The sequence below is a fragment of the Pelophylax lessonae genome, assembly GCF_965119305.1.
Source record: "Pelophylax lessonae genome assembly, chromosome: 1".
NCBI classification, from domain to species: Eukaryota; Metazoa; Chordata; class Amphibia; order Anura; family Ranidae; genus Pelophylax; species Pelophylax lessonae.
The window spans coordinates 832489237-832511045 of record NC_138768.1 but is presented as its reverse complement, the minus strand read 5'-3'; the positions used below and the strand labels follow the sequence as shown (position 1 = coordinate 832511045).

General features: G+C 44.6%; 1 protein-coding gene across 2 annotated transcripts in view; it reads right to left on the bottom strand.

The window, feature by feature from the left end:
- Positions 1 to 21809, bottom strand: part of LOC309557588 (catenin alpha-2) — a 963358-nt gene that overhangs the window by 369579 nt on the left and 571970 nt on the right. For both annotated transcript variants that reach the window (XM_082260379.1, XM_082260380.1), the window contains exons 3-4: positions 15370 to 15462; positions 9608 to 9764 (exon numbers count right to left, since the gene is read on the bottom strand). In XM_082260379.1, the coding sequence (XP_082116505.1) occupies positions 9608 to 9764; positions 15370 to 15462 (250 nt within the window). The remainder of the gene's footprint in view (positions 1 to 9607; positions 9765 to 15369; positions 15463 to 21809) is intronic.

Sequence of the window (21809 nt, the reverse complement as noted above, 5' to 3'; positions counted from 1 at the left end):
GGGTGGGGCCACCCGACAATGTCACCAGGTGGCCCGCCCTTTTGTGACATCATCAACCGAGGCATGCTGGGTCATTGACTTCACAAGGAGCGGGGTCACCAGATGATGTCACCCGTTAGTTATTTAAGAAATGTCAGGGGAGCAAGCAGATAGGCAGGAGCCTTCGATGAGGCTATAGGTTTTTATTTTCTTTTTTTGGTCCTGGGGTTGCGACAGGCATCTTGATTGAAAATGGATCCACACCAGGGGACATTATTTATTTATTAATAAAGGAATTCCAATAAGCCCCCGCCCACAGACCTCCACAATTACCCAGGGCTGTGGGGAAGAGGTCCCTGTCCCCATCAACATGGGGACAAAGTGATTTTGGGTGGGGGCCCCCCTGCCTCACAGCACTCCCCATGTTTTTTTTTTTTTTTTTATTTAAAATTTTTCAGACATTACACAGAATACAACAACAGCTGTAACAAAAACATTTTCATACTTTAAGCATAATGGTGGTCCGAGCAGAGAGCGTCTGCTGGCAAAGTAGGAGGGAGGTGGGTGGAGAGGGAGAGGGGGGGGGAGCCTCAATGGTCCTTGAGGTTGGAAGGTGAATCTGATTGTGGGGGTAAGGTCCTGGGCGAGTCTCTGAAGTTAAACCTGTAATGAGCCATAGTGGGATCAGTCTGGGGAAAGGTGTAAGTGATATATCTGTCCCATTTCAGGTGGAAGAATTCCCTTGAAGATAAAGCTGAGAAGTCCGTATTGGCGATATCTATTGTGAGAAGTGTGGAGAGCTCTGATCTGACCCGAGAGAGAGAGATGTGGAGATCCAGTTGCTTAGGATAGTCCTCCTGGCGATTAGTAGACAAGTCAGGATCCACACACGGGGTGTCCTAGAAGGGGGGCTAGACCATTTTTGGAGTCGCTTGTCCCAGTGGCCGAACAGGAGTATCATAGGGTCCTTGGGTAGGCTGAACTTGGTCACGTCCGTAATGTACAAAAGGACTTGGTCCCAAAAGTGACTTATACCGGGGCAGGACCAAAATTTGTGGTGGAGTGAGGGTCTTACCACCAGACACAAAGGGCATTTGTGGGCGTCCGGCATGGTTTTGTCCGATAGAAAAGGAATATGCGCCCGATGGAAGATTTTTAGTTGGGTCTCTTTCCAAATTGAGTTAGGAGTTAGAGCAAGGGTGGTTTGGAGACCCTTGACCATATTGGGTAACGTGTCATTGCCTGGAAAGTCCTTAAGCCAATTGGAGGCAGTAGAGGTGGACAAGGCCGGCGGGCATTGTCGCAAGAGGGGCTTGTATATCGTGGAAATAGTATAGGTGTCAGCATCCAGCAGGGAGTCAATTAATGACAAATGAAAGCGGGTCCCTGGTTTCCCAGTAGTTGAGGAGAGATAGTGAATGCATTGTGTCCAATAGAAAATGTCCTTGTCCTGGACACCGAATTTATCCTTAATGACCCGGAAGGGAAGGGGAGTACCCGAGCTGGTGTCGCACAGTTGTCCAAAGGTATTCAAACCCTTCTCCTCCCATTGGTGGAACACGGAATGGGTCAATCCTGGAGTGAAAGTCGGGTTACCCCGTATTGGAAGGAATTTGGAAAAGTGTATTGGCAGTTTCAATAGTTTTCGTACCTCCCTCCACGCTATGACAGTGTCTCTCAAAAGTATATTTTGACGTAGATCAGGGCACAGTGTCACCCATTTGGCATGCAAGAGAGCAGTTAGGGAGAATGGACTGGCCATCTGAGACTCAAGCTCATAATTGGAGTAATGTGAGGTCTGTGATACCCAGTCCAGAGCAGCCCTGAGCAAACAAGACAGATTATACATTCTCAGATTAGGCAAGTTAATACCCGCGTCGCTTCTGGAGAGTTGCAATTTGTTATACGAGATTCTCGGTCTCTTTCCCCGCCATAGAAATCGGGAGAAAGTTTTCTGCAGGGTTTGCGCATCTTTATGTCTGATTAATAGGGGAAGAGTTTGCAGGAGATAGAGAAGGCGGGCAAAGCTAACCATCTTAATAAGGTGGCATCTCCCCAAAAGCGACAGCGGCAGTTCCTTCCAGTTTTCCAGTTCCTTCGTTATTTTGGACAACAGGGGGGGGTAGTTCAGAGTGTAAATTGATGCCGGAGTGCGTCCTATCTTGATACCCAGATAGGTAATGTGATTAGATGCAATCATGAATGGGGATTCCCTTTCCCATGGACGGGGGGGGCCAGTTCCCAAAGGGAGGATCTCGCTTTTAGAATAGTTTATCTTGAGACCCGAGCACTGTCTGAATCTGTTGAACGCGGAGACTATTACGGGGACGTCTTCTGTGGGGTTTGAAGTAAACAGTAGAACATCATCTGCAACAAGGGATATGCGCAGCTCCTGAGAGCCTATGCGAATACCATGGAGAGGGGCTCTGGTCAGTAGATACCGGGAGAGGGGTTCTAGAGCGAGGTTAAACAACAGCGGCGATAGGGGGCAGCCTTGTCTAGTGCCTTTGTGTAATCTAAACTCGTCCGTAAGCGCCCCCCCTACACACAATCTGGCTGATGGTGTAAGATACATGGAAGTGATGAGATTCACAAAGGGTCCACTAAAGCCCATGCTGTACAAAACCCGACTCAGCCATTGGAAGTTGACATTGTCAAATGCCTTTTCGGCGTCGAGAGTCACAATAGCCATGTCTCGGCCAGGGTGGATGCGAGCCTGGTCCAGAGCAACCAGGACCTTCCTTATGTTAACAGTGGCCGAACGACCCTTGGTGAACCCAGACTGCGCGGGGTGGATCAGATGCGGCATGATATTGGCCAGCCGTGTGGCCACAATTTTAGATAGGATCTTGACATCAAGATTTAATAGGGATATGGGCCGGTATGAGCCCGGCTCCAGCGGATCTTTCCCTTTCTTCGAGAGAAGCTTGATAATGGCTTGGTTACCCGTCTGGAGATAGGGTCCGCCGTGCCAAATTGAAGAGTACACGTCCACTAGAGTCGGGACCACACCAGGGGAGACTAACTTGTAAAATTCCCCGGAAAGACCATCGGGGCCCGGAGACTTATTGGCTGCAAGATGTTTTATTGTCGACGCAATCTCGTCCGCCGTGATCGGGGCGTTAAGTGTATTTAAATGCTCTTCGGATATTTTGGGGATTTCAGTCCCAGATAGGAAAAATTCAGCTACTGAACTGTCCATGGCCTCGGGGGCGTACAGCGAGGCGTAGAAATCGCGCATGATCCCCTGCACCCCTTGCGGAGTGGAGTCCACCGCTCCCGATTTGTTCCGTAACGAGCCTATGTGCGTGGTGGACATCGGGCCCTTGCATAACCGGGCAAGCAGTTTCCCGGCCTTGTTACCGAAGCGGTGTAATGTCGCCGCGAGATGTGCTTTGCGAATCATTTCAACCCTATCCGCCCAAGTGTCAAAGTCCCGTTTAGCCTCAAGCCATGCCGTGCGCACCATGGGGGTGTCGGCCTGTATCAGTGCCCGCTGGGCCGTCGCCAACCGTTCACTAGCCGTTTTGTAGCTGCTATTCGTGTGCCGTTTGAAAGCCGCCGCATAGGAAATAATACGGCCTCTCAAAAAGGCCTTCCCCGCCTCCCAGAAGAGGAGAGGGGAGCTGCTGTGTTGTTTATTCGTCACATAGTAATCATCCCACTCACGACGAAGGTACAGGGCAAAATCCAAATTGTCTTTAAGGTAGGAAGGGAACCTCCAAATTAGAGGGGCTGGGGGGGATTCCGCTAATGGTAGAGATACTGAAACTGGGGAGTGGTCTGAGATCGCGATGTCATGTATGGTGGCGTCGCGCAGGAGGGGAAGGAGGGAGTCCGTGCAGAACAGGTAATCGATTCTAGTAAAACGTTTATGGGGGTGGGAGTAGAAGGAGTATTCCCGATCCGTGGGGTGCGAGTGACGCCAAACATCTGACAGGGAGAGTGATTCTATTACCGACGCCAGCGGAGTGGGGTCAGCTCGCAGGGTGTCGCGCAGTCCCTGCCGGGGCGTGGATTTATCCATAACCGGGTCCATTACCGCGTTGAAGTCACCGCCCACAATACGGGGGACATCAGGAAGGGAGAGGAGCCGGGCCGCAATTGCGGCTTGGAAGGAGTGGTCCAGGACATTCGGGGCATATATGTTGGATATAACTAACTCAGTGTCATGGAGCCGTATGTGTGCGGATGCATATCGCCCCTCGCTATCTGTGTCTGTGGAAAGAATTTCCACTGGGAGGCGCTTATGGAACAGTATCATCACTCCGGCTTTGCGGCCGGAGGAGGGTGACCCTACTATTTTGTCTACCCAGAGTTTCTCCATGCGCTTCATATCCTCCGCAGGCAGATGCGATTCCTGGATAAGAGCAATGTCCGCCTTTAACCGTTTGAGATGTCGCAAGACTTTCATCCTCTTAACCGGGGATCGGAGGCCCTTAACATTCCACGTCACTATAGGCATGGGACAGGAAAAAGGGGAATTATACTGGAAGCATGCAGAGTCGGCCTAGCCCCACCCTGGGGCAATGTTATGTAAAACACCGGAATTACATGTCTGACCTTAGACAGCTCTCGGAACCATGAGCTCGCATACTGAGGATAGAAGCACACCTTCGTTAGGGAGAGGGGAGAAGGTAGGGAAGGTAGGAAAGCAGGGAGAAACCGAGCATAAACATACAATGCAATACGGCAGAATAACAATGTAAACAGTAAGAACTTCTCTTTTTTCCGCATGTGTACAACACGGAGCCCAGCCCACCAAGCGTGCCCCCGAGTCCAGCCATGGTAGTAAACCCACTTAATGGTCCGAGTGGCTCAGGTACTAATGGTCAGTATGGCTCAGGTACCCAGCCCTTCTGGCACTCTGGGCAGCCGAGGTGTACAAATCGGAAGAAGAGCGGGAGCACACAGTGTAAAAATACATGAAACAGTAAACGATATACCTAGGCATCGGAACAAACAAAAGAGACATGCCAATAAAACAGAGCAATATAGATATCAAACCTGAGGGAATGGCGGGAGTACCCCGAGTCCTCTAAGCCCACGTCCTAGTGGGAACAGGCCCAGGCATGGACCCAGTAGTGCAAATCAGAGACAGTCGGGAGGGTCAGATCAACGGTGAACATTCGGGCGACCAGAGCTGACCACATCGGCATATCTTTGCCGTTTGGCAGGTTCCTTACTGGGGCTCCTTTGATCTAGCGGTCTGGAAAAAGGAAGGGCTTTAGCAGATGAAGAAGAAGAGGGGCCCTGATCCCCCAGGCGAAGTGAGCGAACAAAAGCTTCCGCTTCCTCTGGATCCTGAAACGCCATTTGGTCGCCGTTAGGTGCACGAAGGCGCAACGTCGCCGGATAGGCCAAGGTGAACTTCAAGTGTTCCTGGTGCAGTTTTGAGCATACGGTCTGAAAGGCTTTGCGTCTTTTTGCGACATCCACAGAATAGTCCGCAAATATTAGAATTTTCATGCCCTCAATTTGGAAATTGGAAGTCTGCCGGAATTTTTGTAGGATAGCAGACTTGTCCGCATAATTCAGGTATTTTGCAATGATCGGGCGCGGGGTTTTACGGTCTTCGGAGTATAGCCCCATCCTGTGGGCCCGTTCGACCACACACGTGCCATGTAGCCCCAAGGCAGCGGGGATTTTTTTTGCGCAAAGTTCAGGAATGGCAGAGGGGGCAACGTTCTCCGGAATCCCAATAAATCGCAGATTGCTCCGACGCGATCGGTTTTCCAGATCCTCCAACTTATCCATGATGATGCGATTGAGCTTATCCTGAGCCTGTTCAGTTCCCTGCATTTGATACACCTCATCCTCGATATTAGATAAGCGGGATTCAGCCTCATTAAGCCTCTTAGAATGTGCCTCCAGCTCCTTCTTTATGCTGGCCATGCCAGCAGCCACCGCTTTCTCCACAGAGGCCGCAATGGTGGGGTTTAGCAGAGCTGCGACAGCCTGAGCTATTTGCTCTGTGGAGGTGCCTAGCCCTGCAGAGGAGAGAGCCAGTGTAGGGGGCTGCTGTGTCGTGCCCGGCTGTGGCGGAGTGATGTCCATGGCTGGAAGCTCCGCGGTCGCGCCGGAGCAGGCCGAGACCGGGGCCTCAATTTGCGGAGGGGCCGGCGGAGGTCGGGACGCGGCCTTCTCAAGGAACCGCTCCATTCGGCCGGACTTAAAATAGCACCGCCGGGTCCCTGGGTGTCGATGGACCTCCGGAGGGGGATTAGAGGCCGATCCTGGGCTGTGGGCAGGTTTTTTAAGCCGTTTTCGGAGGGCACGCCGCGGGAGCTGGAGAGCGCTCACCTACTCCATGCGGCGCCGGAACCGGAAGTCGCACTCCCCATGTTAAGGGCATGTGGCCTGGTATGGTTAGAGGGCCTTTCTTGTCCCCTTTCTTGTCCCCTCCCTTTCCTTACCTGCTGGGTTGCATGCTCAGATAAAGGTCTGGTATGGATTTTGGGGGGGGGGGGGGCAGCATTCTTTTGCTTTACATTTAAGCTTTCAGCAGGGAAGCCCACTGACAGCTGATGAGTCATCGGTTGTTAAGGATGGGGCGGCCAGCTTCCCGGCCCTGCTCCTTATCAACTAGCTATTCTTCACACACAATTTGAATTGGTCGATCGCTTTTCGACCTATCTGAATTGGAATCATTCCGAAAATTTGGAATTCATTAGAAATGTATTAAACAAAACAAAATTTAACAAAACTAAACTAAAACAATTCGGAAACAAATCTGAAGCCAAACAAATTTTTCCATTCTGCACATCTATCCTTAACACTGGCCCTCTTTGTAACCCCAACGCTAACTCTCTATGTGACCCTTACACTAAAGCAGGTCAAAGATTGTGCAGTTTTTTTCCTTCCACTATGGGTGGAAGGAAACTAAATTGCTTGATTCCCTCATCAACAAAGTCAGCATTAATGGGGAAATCTCTACCGCAGCACTATTGTGTTCTGCCAGCAGGGAGTCCAAGGAACCTTACCTGCTGGCAGAGCACAACAATTCGTGCTGCTGGCTATAGCTGCCAGCACTAATCAGTCAGGAAAAAACCTGAGGGAGTGCCCATACATGGATTGAAAATTTGGCCGGTTCCTGCTGCAACCAACCAAATTTTGATTAATGAATGGCTGAACTCTCTAGGTAATCCAACACCAACACTTCCTGTAACCTAAACAAGGACCCTCCCTGTAACCCCAACACCAAACTTCTCTGTAACTCCAACACCGACTCTCTTTGTAACCCTAACACTAACTCTCAAAGTGCAAGATTAGTTTAGTTTAGCATTCCCATCATAATGCCTACCAGGCTTAGAATTGTGACCACTTAGGGCTTTACCTACACAATCAAAGTTGTCAGGAGTGACAGGCATTATTTTAGAACAATTCATTGGTATATAATTACTTAACATGAAATAATACAATGTTCCTTTTTCAGCTATAGGTACTATAACTGTCAGGCCTTCAGCCTATAAGGAAAAAATAATATCCTTTGGACTTGTAATACCAACATTGTCCACAAGATGCCTCTCTAACAAAGACTACTGATGGTCAGTATTCCATGGTATTACACATTTCCTGTTTTATCACTGGTAACTAGCTCCACCTCTTACTGAAACTTCTTTCACATTTCTCCATTAAGAACACGCTGCATGGGAGTCAACTAGGCCTGCACCACATGTTCCAGAGGAAATCCTTATCCTTCTGAGCCAGCATTGCTGGTATGCTTTACCACTTTACCATCGGAGGATTTTCCTGCTTAACGTCCAGGCCACTTTTTGCAACTTGGCACTCCGCGAATCTAACTGACAATTGCGCGGTCATGCAACCCTGTACCCAAACGAGATTTACGTCTTTTTTTTCACACAAACAGAGCTTTCTTTTGGTGGTGTTTGATCACCTCTGTGCTTTTCATTTTTTACGATATTAATAAAAAAAGAGCGAAAATTTTGTGAAAAAATTTACATTTTCTACTTTTACAGTTAAACAAATATCCAATATATTAAATTTTTGTCATATTTTTAGGCCAACGTGTATTTAGCTACATGTCTTTGACAAAAAATTATTTTTGTATTTTTAACCGCTTTAAGACCGGAAGATTTTACCCCATTCCTGACCAAGCTATATTTTGCGATTCGGCACTGCGTTATTTTAATGGACAATTGCACAGTCGTGCGACGCTGTACCCAAATTAAATTTATGTCCTTTTTTCCCCACAAATAGAGCTTTCTTTTGGTGGTATTTGATCACCTGTGCAATTTAAAATTTTTGAAAAAAAGAGGGACAATTTTGAAAAAAAAAAACAATATTTTTTTACATTCTGATATATAACATTCCCAAAAAAAAAATTATAAATCAAAATTTTTTAACATTTTAGGCCAATTTGTTTTCTGCTACATATTTTTGGTAAAAAAAAATCACAATAAGCGTATTTTGATTGGTTTGCGTAAAAGTTATTGCGTTTACTAACTACGGGAAATATTTTTGTCATTTTTATTGTTTATTTTTTTTACTAGTAATGGCGGCAATCTGCGATTTTTTTGCGGGACTGCGACATTGCCGCGGACAGATCGGACCCTTGACTGACATTTTTGACACTTTTGGGTGTACCAGTGACATTACTACAGTAATCAGTGCTATAAATATGTTACTGTAATAATGACACTGGCAGGGAAGGGGTTAACACTGTTGGTGATCAAGGGGTTAAATGTGTGCCTCATGCTTACTGACGTGTGTGGGGGGAGGGGGTGGTGTGACACAGACACAGATCACAGGTTCAGCTATGCTGAATCCTGTAATCTGTCACTGTCTGTCACATAGGAGATCCGCCCGCTTTGTTTACACAAGCGGGTGGATTTCCTCACTCGATCCCCGGCGATCGGGGAAGAGCGGTGGTGATCACCGCCTCTCCTCCCCTGGCCCGACTCCCGCTGTGTCTGAATACAATGGGAGCGAGCCTGCAGCGGCGCGCGCGAGCCTGCAGCGGCGCACGCGCGCCGCCAAGAGAGGAGAGAGTCTGGTGACGTAGGTCTATGTCGCCAGACCTTAACGAGCCACTTTGCCGCAGTAGCAGCACAGTGAGCAGTGGGCAAGTGGTTAAAGACTGTTAACTGTATATCCAGTGCACATTTGTTTATGTTCATGTACTTATTATATGTTCTTTATCTGTTTATATCTAGTTTCACCATATTGCATATCCATATCCTATCATATCGCTTGTACATCCTTCTGTTCATTGTAATAAAGACCCAAAGTTACACACAGGGTTGAAGGTTTAAACTGTATGTTGAGCTATATACACGCCAGGGGCAAACGTGTAGCGAGAACAGAACAATAACCAAATGTATTATATACAGGGACCAAGGAATTGTGCAGCAACACAAGTTTTGTGATCAAGGAAAATGTAGAATAGAAGTAGCCTTGGTGGGCATTTAATCAAACTTCAACACCCATTCTACTAAAGTTTAACTTAATAAAATACTTTTGCTCACCTGACTCTCAAGAGAGCTCAATTTATCTGTAACACTTTGAGAGACTTCTGTATATTAGACAAAAATGTAAATGCAAAACCTCTTCACACCGATGCAGCCATTGTAACATCACACAGAGGAGGAATCAAATAGGGACTTACCAGAGACAGAAAGAAAGTCGTCTACAGATGTGATATCATCTACAGCCTCTGTAAGAACTCGGACCTGCTTCTCCCATTGGTCTTTAAACACATCCATATTATCCTGAGCCACTTTACTCTGGGGCCTTGCAGCCAATGTCAGTGCAGCATTGATCACCTGCAAGAAGAAAAGGCGTTAAAATCCCACAATGCATCATCCATTACCTCCCAAACAACCATGGGTAATTCTGTACCAGTGGCTGCTGGTGCTCCATGGGCCGGGGGGGGGGGGGGTTGTGGCGCGGCAGACGGACCGCACCATACCACCCCCCCCGGACCACACCAGGCCACACACCATACCCCCCCCCATTGCTGGCTCACTCCCCCTGCCTGGACATGTGGAGGGAGGGCAGGCAGCAGCAGCAAATGGTGCTTGTGGCAGCTTCGGCTTCTGCCCCCTCAGTCTTCTGCGTCTCCTCCCTCCTCCTCCATGGCCAATGGCAGGGCTTCTCCTTTCGGCCAATCGGGAAACAGGTCTCAGTACCTGCTTCCTGATTGGCCAGGAGGAGGATCCGTGTGACAATAGCGATTATTCATTCGCTATTGTCACACAACTGGATGGCTCGGGCGCAGTTCTCTGCGCCCCAAGCCCACCCTTTATTTTAGCCTATTAGAGCCTCTGGCTCTAATCACATGGTAAAAAAAAAAAAAAGCCCCATTGAACTCCATGCGTCTGGCGCCCTGCATGTAGATTAGGGGCGCCCCAAATGAACCAGCCGCCACTGGTCTGCACAGTACATACTATGCATGCAGCAAGCCTGTGTATATCAAGTGAATGGCTATTCTCAAATGCACATGATTGTCAAACAAACAAGGCCAAGGTTGACAGCCCTAAGTATGAATCTTGAAAAATAAGTCTAAAGCTGGGTTCACACTTAATACGAATGCGGCTCACAGCAGGTGTCCGGTGCATCCCTGTTCTCTGTTTCGGGGACAAATCATGTCTGGAATTTTGCCTGAATTTGGACTTGAAACAGAGCCAAAGACGCACAGTACCCTTGTGCAATTCGCTCCACATCAGCCACAGAGATGGCAATGAGCCAGCTCCATTGAGAGCCAAGCATACTCTCCAGTCATGCGAATTGGATGCGGGTAAACCCACATCCAATTCGCATCAGTTGTGTACCCAGCCTAAAATGGCAGAACCCATATTTGTATCCTAAAGAAAAGGTAAATGTGAGGCACTCAATCTTTTTCTCTGTCAATCAAGAGGCATCAGTTGGGCTTGATGACTTAACCTTGGCAGCTTTACCTCAAAAGTGGAGGTCCCCTGCATAGGGCAATGGCTTCACCAACTGGGAAATCCAGGTGAAATCAACACGAAGAGCACCATAATGGTTTCTTACGTTCTATTGTTTCTAGTGTTAAAACTGAGACAACAGGAAGGTAAAAGGTAGCCAATACATTTTGGGAGCAAACAATCCCCCTTCATCAGTATCTTGGGTGAAAAAAATTGCAAAGCTCCCTACTTGACTCTATCCAAACACTTCTGGAAAGGGTTCTGTGTCAGGAAATGAGTATTAATAGACACAATAGATGAGTATTGCTTGTGCCATTTATTATGCCTTCCTATTGTCTCATTTTTGTCAACAATAAAAGATTATGGACTCTTGTTGTAAACCCTCACATATGCCGAGTGAAGTGACTGGCCTCAGGTGATACGTAGAGATGTTATACACAGGTATTACATAAGTTGTACCCATTTATCTGCAGTATTTTCTTCTCCACAGCCATTCAAAGTCCAGAATTTTAAAGCTTGTCTGAGCTGTCTCAAAAATCGGGGTTCGAAAGCTGAAGTTACACTCTGCAGAGCTCAGTGAGGAGAGGTCTGATTCACACAGCACATAGGAAGAGAGCTGATACTGTCAATCTGCTAGAAATACCTCCCCTGTCACCTATTTTCTTTTGGTGTCAGGAAAACTTATCAGAAGTGAGTATTGCTGATAGCAGAGGAATGAGGCAGCAGACACAAATGACACTGTGTGATCTTAATTGAGACAAGCACATATTATAGAAGGATATGCTTTGTTCATATTTCATGTCTGAGGTTTACAACCACTTTAAGATGACTGTCTGGTCATCTTCATGTAGATTTTATATATTTGTATCCTGACAAAGATGCTAGCACATATTACACTCCTCCTCTGAGCGTTAAGCATTACCAAAATCATAATTCGGTAATGGCTTGTCATCTGATTGCTCTTACATACAGAGTGGAATTGTGTGACTCCAGTTTGCAAGTTAGTTTTATTGTAACCCCCCTGAATATGTAATGCTTGCTAAACATAACGGGATTCATTTACAAAAACTGGTGCAGCTCTGCATAGAGACCAATCAGCTTCCAGTTTTTTTTTTTTTTTTTGTAAAAGCATAATTGAACAAGCTGAAGTTAGAAGATGATTGGCTACCATGCACAACTGCACCAGATTTTGCACTCTCCAGTTTTTGTAACCCCTATGTATGCAAGGAGAAGAAAAAAATGTAGTTCCTTTTGTGTCCTTTCAAGATGTCAAGCCTTGTGAAATTTCATTTTGAGGTGTGAAGATCACCAATGTATGGAGTCTGCCATAGCTGACCTCTCCTTCTGAAAATACTAGTTTCCTGGCTACCATGCTGATTTGGCAACTTCAGGACCTTTTGTCACTTAGGCTGGGTTCACATAAATGCGGCTGTGGTTTGCAGTCGGAGTCCAGTGCGTTTCTGTTCATCGGTTCAGGAGCGATTCAGGTGCACATTTTTACCTAAATTTGCACCTGAACCGGACCAAAAATGCACAGGACCCTTTTCCAACCTTCACCGCCGCTGACCCGCATATCTGTGAACTGGTTACATTGAAAGACAGTCACATTCACAAGTTAAGCGAATTGGAATGCGGTTAAAATTGCAGCCAATTTGCATATATGTGAACCCAGCATGACATGAAAACCGGCCTATTTTGAAGAGAAAGCACTCTATATGTTACTAAGATAAACCCTTATTTAGTTGCAAATAAGTAAAACTCCCCTCACCAAAACAGAAGCAGCTGAGAGTTATTTGACTTAGTCATGCCTGTGCTCAGGAACAAGAGATATGCCCCTGGAGTCAACAGCATTTCTCAAATCCAAAATACAACACTGGTATTTAGTCATGGCTTACTAATTGTGTTCATTAAAATACAAGAAAAATATCAAGTATAAACCAACATTACATACTAGCTGACAGTGTAGATTGTTATTAGGTGAGGCATTGATCCCTACAGAGAGACCAAGTCAATCTTTTCCCTGCAATAGAAGAGGTATTATATCGATCTCTCCTGTGGCCTACATCTCAGACCTTCTTTTGGTTCCAGCACAGCAGTCTCTGCCATGCTTTTCAGCATTTGACACTTCTAGCAGTGTCCGATGCCAGTGTCCCCCAATTGTGCAGTGTTTTCTATATTCAACTTCTAAATCACTCTAGGACACAACCATGATGTACAGATTGGAGGAAGGAATCACAGGACATGGTGATGCATGTAGGTATCTAATACACCTAGAAATGTCAAATGCTGGAGAGTCTGATGAAGGCTAGAATTTTTGAATGAAGGGCAATTTTCAGACTCGAGCTAGAATGGAGCAAAGTTGCTTGAAAGGGAATATATAGTAAATTATTAACAGAAATTAGCTTGAAATAAATATTGTAATTAAAAGTGTCTATGTAATGACTATGTTGGTTACTTTGCTACATTCTCAGGTCTGCCTTGCTATACAATGGTTTTGTTTTATGGCTCAATACAAGTTAATTGGTTGCCTTCCTGGGGTTGTTTCCTTTTTTTGTCTGGGTTGTCCCAGTGAATAAATTATTGACGTCAGTAATTTATTCACTGCACCTGAGCAGTGCATTGTGGGGCAGGTTGTGTCATCAGGTCACTATAAAAGAGCTGTCAAAATCAAAGCAGCTCAGAATGCAGTAAGCATTCGGAGAGGCAGGAACTTCTTTTTTTTTTTTTTTCTATTTTTCGGGTGACTGATCATCTGGGGACACTATTTTTTTTTTTTTAATAAAGGACTTTTCCAAAACTGTCTTTTGTCTTCTTTTTTTTTTTACACTTTTTTGGTGAATGGGTAGGGGTACGATGTACCTGCTATCCATTCGCATAGGGGGGGCCAGGACCTAGGGGCCCCCTTGTTAAAGGGGGCTTCCAGATTCTGATAAGCCTCCCCCCACAGACCCCCACAACCACAGCCCACGTTGTGGGGAAGAGACCCCTGTCCCCATCAACATGGGGGCAAGGTGCTTTGGGGTGGGGAGCCCCCCCTGTCCTAAAGCACCCACCTCTTCCCATGTTGAGGGCATGTGACCTGGTATGGTTCAGGAGGGGGGGGGTTGCTCGCTCGCCCCACCCCCATCCTGGCCAGCCAAGCTGCGTGCTCGGATAAGGGTCTGCTATGGATTTAAGGGGGAACCCCACGCCATTTTTTTTTTAAATTTTGGAGTTGGACTCCCCTTAAAATCCATACCAGACCCAAGGGGACTGGTATGGACTGAGGGGATGGGACCCCATGCCGTTTTTTCCTGTATTGCCGGGAGCCGACAATACATTACAGCCGCAAGCAAGTTTAAATTACATTTTTTCCTTTAGAAATGTCAGTATTGCTGCAGCAGGCTACATACATCGCACAAATGCGCTACTTTAAAGGCACATTAAGGCCCCCCAGGCACAATATTTAAAGGAATTTTTCATTTTTATTGTTTCACTTTAAGCATTATTAAAATCACTGCTCCTGTAAAAACGATTGTTTAAAAAAAAAAAAAAAATGCATTGATTCATGTCTCCCAGGGCAGTACCCAGGTCCCCATACACTTTTTTGGGCCATTAACTTGAATTTAAGCCTTTAAAATTAGGGCTTTTGATTTTTCATGTTCGTGTCACATAGACTTTAATGGAGTTCGCATGTTCGCAAGAAAATTTCCCCTGTTCGAGATGTTCTGTGTGAACCGAACAGAGGGGTGCTCGTCTTCCACTAGTGGAAAAGAGGCTGATGAAGGAGGCATGACTTTACTCTGAATTGCGTTCCATTGGCTCTCACCACAAACATACTGACAGCTTGGTTTTACATTTAGGCTGGAGACATTTTCCCTGGGCAGACATCTGATTACCAGATGGACCATCACAGCAACACAGGGCTGCAAGACACCGGCTCGCTAGGGATGGATTCCAGGCTTACCAGGCTCCCTCCCACGGCTTCCTTTTTTTCAACTTCAGTTTAAGACCAAAGATCACGGCCCTTACTCGGATTATCCTGCCACCCTCACCCTCATCTGTTTGTGAGTGCCATCTTTGTTCATATTGACTTTTACTTATAATAAAGTGTGCTACACTATGCCTGCTTGGTGCCTCTCTTTCCCTTCCTTACTGAATCCCCTTTATATAACACATCACCTTCATTCACAGCAGTGTCCTCACCCCCATTCAAATCATCACCCCCCACATTATTGTTCTCTGCCCCATCACATCAACCCTTCTCCCACATCACTGCCCCTTTACATTACCCTTACATCACAAATCCCTTGTCCCCAAGTAGGGTGCTCTGCACTCTTTTTTTCCCTACAGCATTGCCCCCCTCTCAAATCACAACCTTTGAATGGCTATGTGGATGGATAATTTTACCCAATGATATCCAAGAACCTCCAAAACATCACAATAAGGGTCAATCTTGTGTGTCTGAATACAATTTTTGATTGAATAAATTAATGACACATACCTGTGGACACAAACTGTCAATCTGTGTGGCTGCCATTCGGACCAATTTGACACCATCTTCGTTATTGGAAATTGAGCAAGCCAGGTTGGCAACCTGAAGAAACAGAACAGGGCAGAGGAATTAATAAAATGCTTGAATTTGTCATTAAGACTGTTTTCTAAAAATTATTATAATGAATTATTATTATGAATATATAAAGACAAGATTGGATCTACAGTCATCATGAGCAAAGCAAAAGAAATACCAAGGGCAATTGTGCAGGCCATAAGTCTGTTTACGTTTTAAGAAAACATTTTTACACTTTGACACAATGCAGCAATTTCCTTGTCATTGTATATTTTTGGTGAAACCAATGTTCTCCAAGCTTACAACACAAAATAATAAGAATATTGATCTTTCTTCAAGATGCAGCCTATTATACAAAGAAATGTGGAATCTATAGGTTGACAGATATCTCACAATGATCCAGAATAGCCTTACCCAACCAGAGATAGGTGGAACCTTAATGTTCCTTCACAGAATGCTAGGAGTTCTTTAAACAGTGGTCTCTTACAGTGGCTGTCCTACATCATGGTACCTGCTTAATTCCAACACCAAAATAAGGCAGGGACTTTTCCAATGACCACCAACACAAGGAGTACATTCTTTATTGAACACCAATGTAAGGAGGAAATTCTTTTCTGAACACCATGTAGGCAGGTGCAGTCTATTTCTCCACTGCTGGTAGCGCTCTTCCGCAGCAGGACTGCATTTGAAGAGGAAGTTAAGGTGAACACAGTTCCTCTATGGTTTCATGGGTTACTGGGGAAGCACCCAATTGGATGCTAACGTCCCATGTGACTCCAGCAGCCATCTTGGGTCAGGCAGAGCCTACTTAAGGCCCTGGCTTCCAGGCTTGGCATGCTTTCTGTGAGTCTGTAGGGTAAGGATAAGGACCACACCTGTTAGGGATAGTACCTGCTGTAGGGAAAGGTTCCTGAGGAAGAGGGAAAGCGTAGGGTAACAACTCCTTTGGACATCTTTCCACTTAGACATTGGGCAGCCAGGTCAAATTCCAACCTCTTAAAAGACGCTGTCAACCTGACTGATGCCTATCATCTTCCCCTTGTTGGTATTCATGAGTGTACCCGGTTTGGCAGGTGTCCCTCTGAGCTGTTGTGAACCGTTGTTGCTTTACTTCAATACAAGTTCTAAATTGCCTCTGTCTGTGTGAGTTGCTGCTTCCGCACATGCTACACCACATCTACAACCAGTGTAAGGAGGTGCTTCTTCATTGACCACCAGTGTAAGGAGGCATTTCTTCACTAATCACCAATGTAAGGGGGCAGTTATTAACTGACTATCAACGTAAGGAGGCACTTCTTCACTGATCTCCAAAGAAAGGGGATACTTTACCACTGGCCATCAATTTAGGGTGCCATTTCTCCACTGACCAGAAATGTAAGCAGCCATTTCTCCACTGATCACCAGTGTAAGGGACCACTTCTTCGCAGACCACCAATGTAAGAAGCCACTGTTTCTTTGACCACCACTGTAGGGGGAAACTTTTCTCTGACTGCCAATGTAAGATCCACCTTCTACATTTCTTTTCTGACCATTAAAGTAAATGCATGAGCAAATAAACAAATACCCAGTACACCTCTGCAATAAATGCAAAAACCACCATGTTTTGTGACTTTATTAAGGCAGTAAGGGCATAAAAATACCTGTCAATCTACTAAAATTCTAGTGAGCTCACCTTTTTGAACTGACAAAGCTGCCTTTGTTGAAATCCCAACCAGTGCTGTCATCCCTGTCCAGTGTTCTACTTGGAGACTACAGAAACACCCCTTTAGGAAATAAGGACAAGGAGAGGGAAAAGGAGAATAAGGCAGAACTGACAACATTGCTTGGGATTTTAGTGCAGCAGAAGCCGAGTTGTCAGTTCAAAAAATTATTAAGGAGATCATTGAATTTCAGGTGGTATAAACAGATATTTCTCTACACTCTGCACTTTAATATTGTTAGTTTCATTTCTTGATTATTACTGAAGATAATTATTTTATTGATTAGGGAGGTAGAGTAAAAAAATGTTCCATCTGCTTGGTAAGTACAATATTTACGCAACTATGCTTTCAAAACTGTATCTAAATTACAAAGTCTAACATCCATTTAACCAAATTTCCTAGATAGGAGAGGTCTAACTAAAGTAGCGGTAAGAGTGGAGAGTCTACAGATGAGAAAAAAAAGAAATGAGAAGGACTGGTTCGCTGAATCTGAAGACCCCTGGGATTGGGGTTAAAATGATAAATGGATGAAAAAGGTCAAGTATCAAGGTCGTCTTTAATGAGTTCCTACTCATTTGCATCATAATACTGTATATTTAGGGCCCTATAATACAAAAAAGTGGAAATGGACCTTTGAAGAACACTTGAATGCTATCCAAGTAGACCAAAAATTCAGAGCTGACATGCATAAAAATAAAATTATCAACATATACAAGGTAATGTGGATAGCTCATGAATTATGTTATACATAAAGCCATAAGGTTTACATCCAGCACTCTAAAGATCCTATTGGAATTTGTATCTTTGGATGATAGGTTTCATGAGAGCCCGATGGAGGTCACTGAGTGCCAAGAATTGCACAGCCTCCAGGATTTTCATGATTGTGTCATCTCTAAGTGAACATCTCAGTTTAGGCAGTAGATGGTGACCCTGGATACTGGCTATCTTTTTGAAAATAAAGACTGATAAAAGCATTGTCAGAGAGAGTACTATGATCTCTGTGAGAAATAATTAAAAAAAAAAAAAAAACAGTCAAGGTACTCCAACTTCATCTCAAGTCCATTTTCAATACATAAATTAAGGAAGACAAAAATGGAATCACAAGAGAAAAGTAAGAAAGGATAGCCTTTAGCAAGAAACGGGGTATTGATGACTACAAAGAATAAGTAAATTTAAGCAAAATTTGTCGGCAAAGCTAAATGTCCAACAAGACTTTCCCAGGCCTATTCTGTGAATGAATGGTTTGTCTTGCTATTACTCTGGGCTTCTTCCAAAATCGGATTCATTTTTTTTTTTTTGAAGCAGAACATTTTAAGAACAAATTCAGGCCATCGTGTTAAACCTGCTACACTTTTGAGTGCTGTAGCATAGTTACCCTAAACATAATCAAGAACCATTTTAACAAAATATTAAAGGGAATTACTGTGGCCAACATACTGTATGTAGGTTGTCCTTTTGAAAATGTTAGTTATCTGGTTGTTATGTTGATTAATACAAAGCTGACTTTGTTGTCTGCTTGTTTATTTTAGGTCAGTGATTCAGGGCTAGGCAACTAGCTTGTTCAGAGCAAAGTCAGCAATGGTAGTCTCTATGTGTATCTTGGTGCAGGTTTACTCTATGGTTATAGCTGGGTTAACATCTACAGGAAGTGTTAACCATATCTATTTCAGCTATAGTTTGTATAGGTATGTAAAATGGAATTCTAGGCTAATATTTAACATCCAGTTAAACCCTCTTGGATGAGGCTGCCTCTACATTAATAAATATGCTGCTCTTTATCTTTTCTCTACCTGCTAAGTTTTGCAGCAAGGGTTAAGGCAAATAGACTGTGCACTTTGCAAAGTGCAGTTGCACTCTGCAAAGTGCAGTTGCTCCAGAGCTAAATAAATGAGATGAAGCTCTGCTGATTTCCATTATCCAATCATGTGCAAGGAAAATGCTGTTTTTTATTTTCCTTGCATGTGATTGGGTATTTTTTACAAAGTGAATCTTATCCTCATTTTCTAAGCTCTCCTGCAACTGCCCTTGCAGGGTGCAACTGCACTTTGCAAAGTGCGCAGTTTATATGCTTTTAGTGAATCAACCCCAGTCTGCTGGAAATCTAGGAGAGTCAAGCCATTGCTGTCATACTATAAACACAAAAGACTATTCTGCGCTCAAAAATTGATGTAAAGGCGGTGGATGTTATCAAGGATATCTAAGGTTCCGGGTAGATGTCCAGACCTTGCTGCCCTCCAACGGTTGGGAACACCCAATGGTGACACTACGGAAAAAATGAAAGAGAAGGTGCATCAGCCTTGCGCATTACCCAAGTGGTGTTTATTAATAAGAAAGATAAAAGAGATATACTCACAAATAAATTAGTCATAAAAGAAAATCAACGTCCATAATAAATACGAAGCAACCAGGTCACCAGGACTATGTCTAACATGCCGGGGACCCTACGGATGGCTCCCCTGGCGTGTTAGACATAGTCCTGGTGACCTGGTTGCTTCATGTCCATTGTGGACTTTGATATGCTTTTATGACTGATTTGTTTGTGAGTATATCTTTTATCTTTCTTATTAATAAACACCCCTTGGGTAATGTGCAAGGCTGGTTCTCTTTCCTTTTTCTGCAGCATTGCTGTCATACATTAGGTGGTGCTGTCTCAATCAATGAATCCCAATCCACTTCCACAAAATCTTGTGTATCCTCAAACATGTGTGTATCTCTTCCTGAATATAGTGTGCCAGATCTTTACTGGATTGAATGACCCACAGAACTGTGTCTAATAAAGCTTTTCTCAACTCCTTCCGGTAGGGATCTGGTACACTATAAGCAGGAAGAGATACACACCTGTTGGAGGATATATATGATTTTGTGGAACTTTACTGAGATTCATTGATTGAGATAGCACTGGGCCCAATGGAAAAGGTCTTGTTTATCACCAGGGAGCGTTGAAAATGTATCCAGCTGCTGAGAGACTGATTTTGGGACACTTATATGCTGATAAGATTGGATCAAGCTTAGTTCTTGCTCCATGAGCAGTGCTGATGATTGGGCACATTGTGCAGGATGCTGAATCTTCACTGCAGGGATGCCCCGTCCTCTTCCCAGCTCTGAACTTCCAGTGCTGCATTGGTTATCAGTTTTTGGTCTTCTGCCATCATAGCAGTACAGATGGTCCGATTGGGATCCTCCTCCTCCATTTAAAAAAGTTATTTAATTGATTAATCTTCTTGTAATACAATCTGTGAATGGAGGAGAGTCTCACAGGCTCTTCCCCATTCACAAACCATGTAGTTGCAAGTAGTGTAAGCAATGAAAACACATTTCTCAATGCGGGAGGGAGAAGGAGAGGGTGTGTCTGTACTATTTTTACTGATTATCTGATGAAGATCTGATGCCTTTATCCTTTGCAGCACTGGAGGTTCAGTGAAAGGGAGAGGCCAGGGCATCCCTGCAGTGAAGATTTATCCTGGATCCAACTGCCTGTACATGCACATACTTCATTAGAGGTAGGTGAAGTGACTAAAGCTGTAGGGCATTTTTTTTTCTAAACGTCAGGTTTAAGTCTTTTATCAAATACTTTCAGAATGGAAAAACTGGCAGGAAGAAGATCTAATCAAATTTAGTGTCAAAAAGCTGCAAAATTAGAGAATTAGAGAACACTGGTAATGGGGAAAGCACTGCATGTCCTTGGTTGCCACTTCTGCAACAAAAGTCTTATTAGTTGTAATGTAACATGTATTCATTCAGATGATTAAAATGTTCCCAACACAAATGCAAAACAACCCCTAAGACTCCAATCCTCATCTCTAGAGGATGCAGGAAAGTTTATTGAACCTGATCCTTTTGTATGTCAAGTTATACATTTTATAATGATGTAGGTGTCATCTCAGGCATTTTACCGTGCTGCACAAAGACGATTCCAAGAAATTACTTTGAAGAGAAAATTGACATTTTACAGCTGAACACCAGGTAAAAAGCTCAATACATAAATAGAATACATATACAGGTGCTGTTTTACCTGCTAAAATATTTTATCTTTTACAACCAGACCTATGATTTTGCCAGTGTTGGTGAACTTTGGACTGCAAATCCAGAAAGCTTTTGACATCAGTTTGAGATTGAGTCTGAGATCACTGTAAATTGACAGGTGCATTCGACCTGTGTTTGACTTGCCTCAGGCTGCTTTTCTCATCCCATAAACTTCTGAAACTAATAGAAGTTGAATAGGGATGAGCTCTGGTTTAGTCCAAACTTGGCTTCAGAAGGAAGCTATCACTCCTGCCTACTGCTGCCCAGCCAACTGCAGCCAGGGCAATCTCTGTCCAACAGCTGCACATACTCAAAAAGACATGGATGCTTGTGACATCATTGACATGGCCATATCAGGACGATGATGTCACAAGCATCCCAACCCTTTTTGATGTTGAGCTATGGGGCAGGGAATTCCAAGGGCCACAGTTGGTTAAGTGGCAGTGGGCAGAAATGAAAGCTCTATTCCAGGTTTGGTTTGATCCCAAGTTCGGACCAAGCCCGAGCTCAACCCTACTGGTGACCTGACTTTTCTCTGCTGGTGTTAAGCAACACAGCTCGGATACTTTCCTGCCCCTGGCCTGTGAATGGACTGGTAGCTGATCTCATAGCTGCCAATGTTTCACTGAAACAGAGACTCTCAATTTTGCT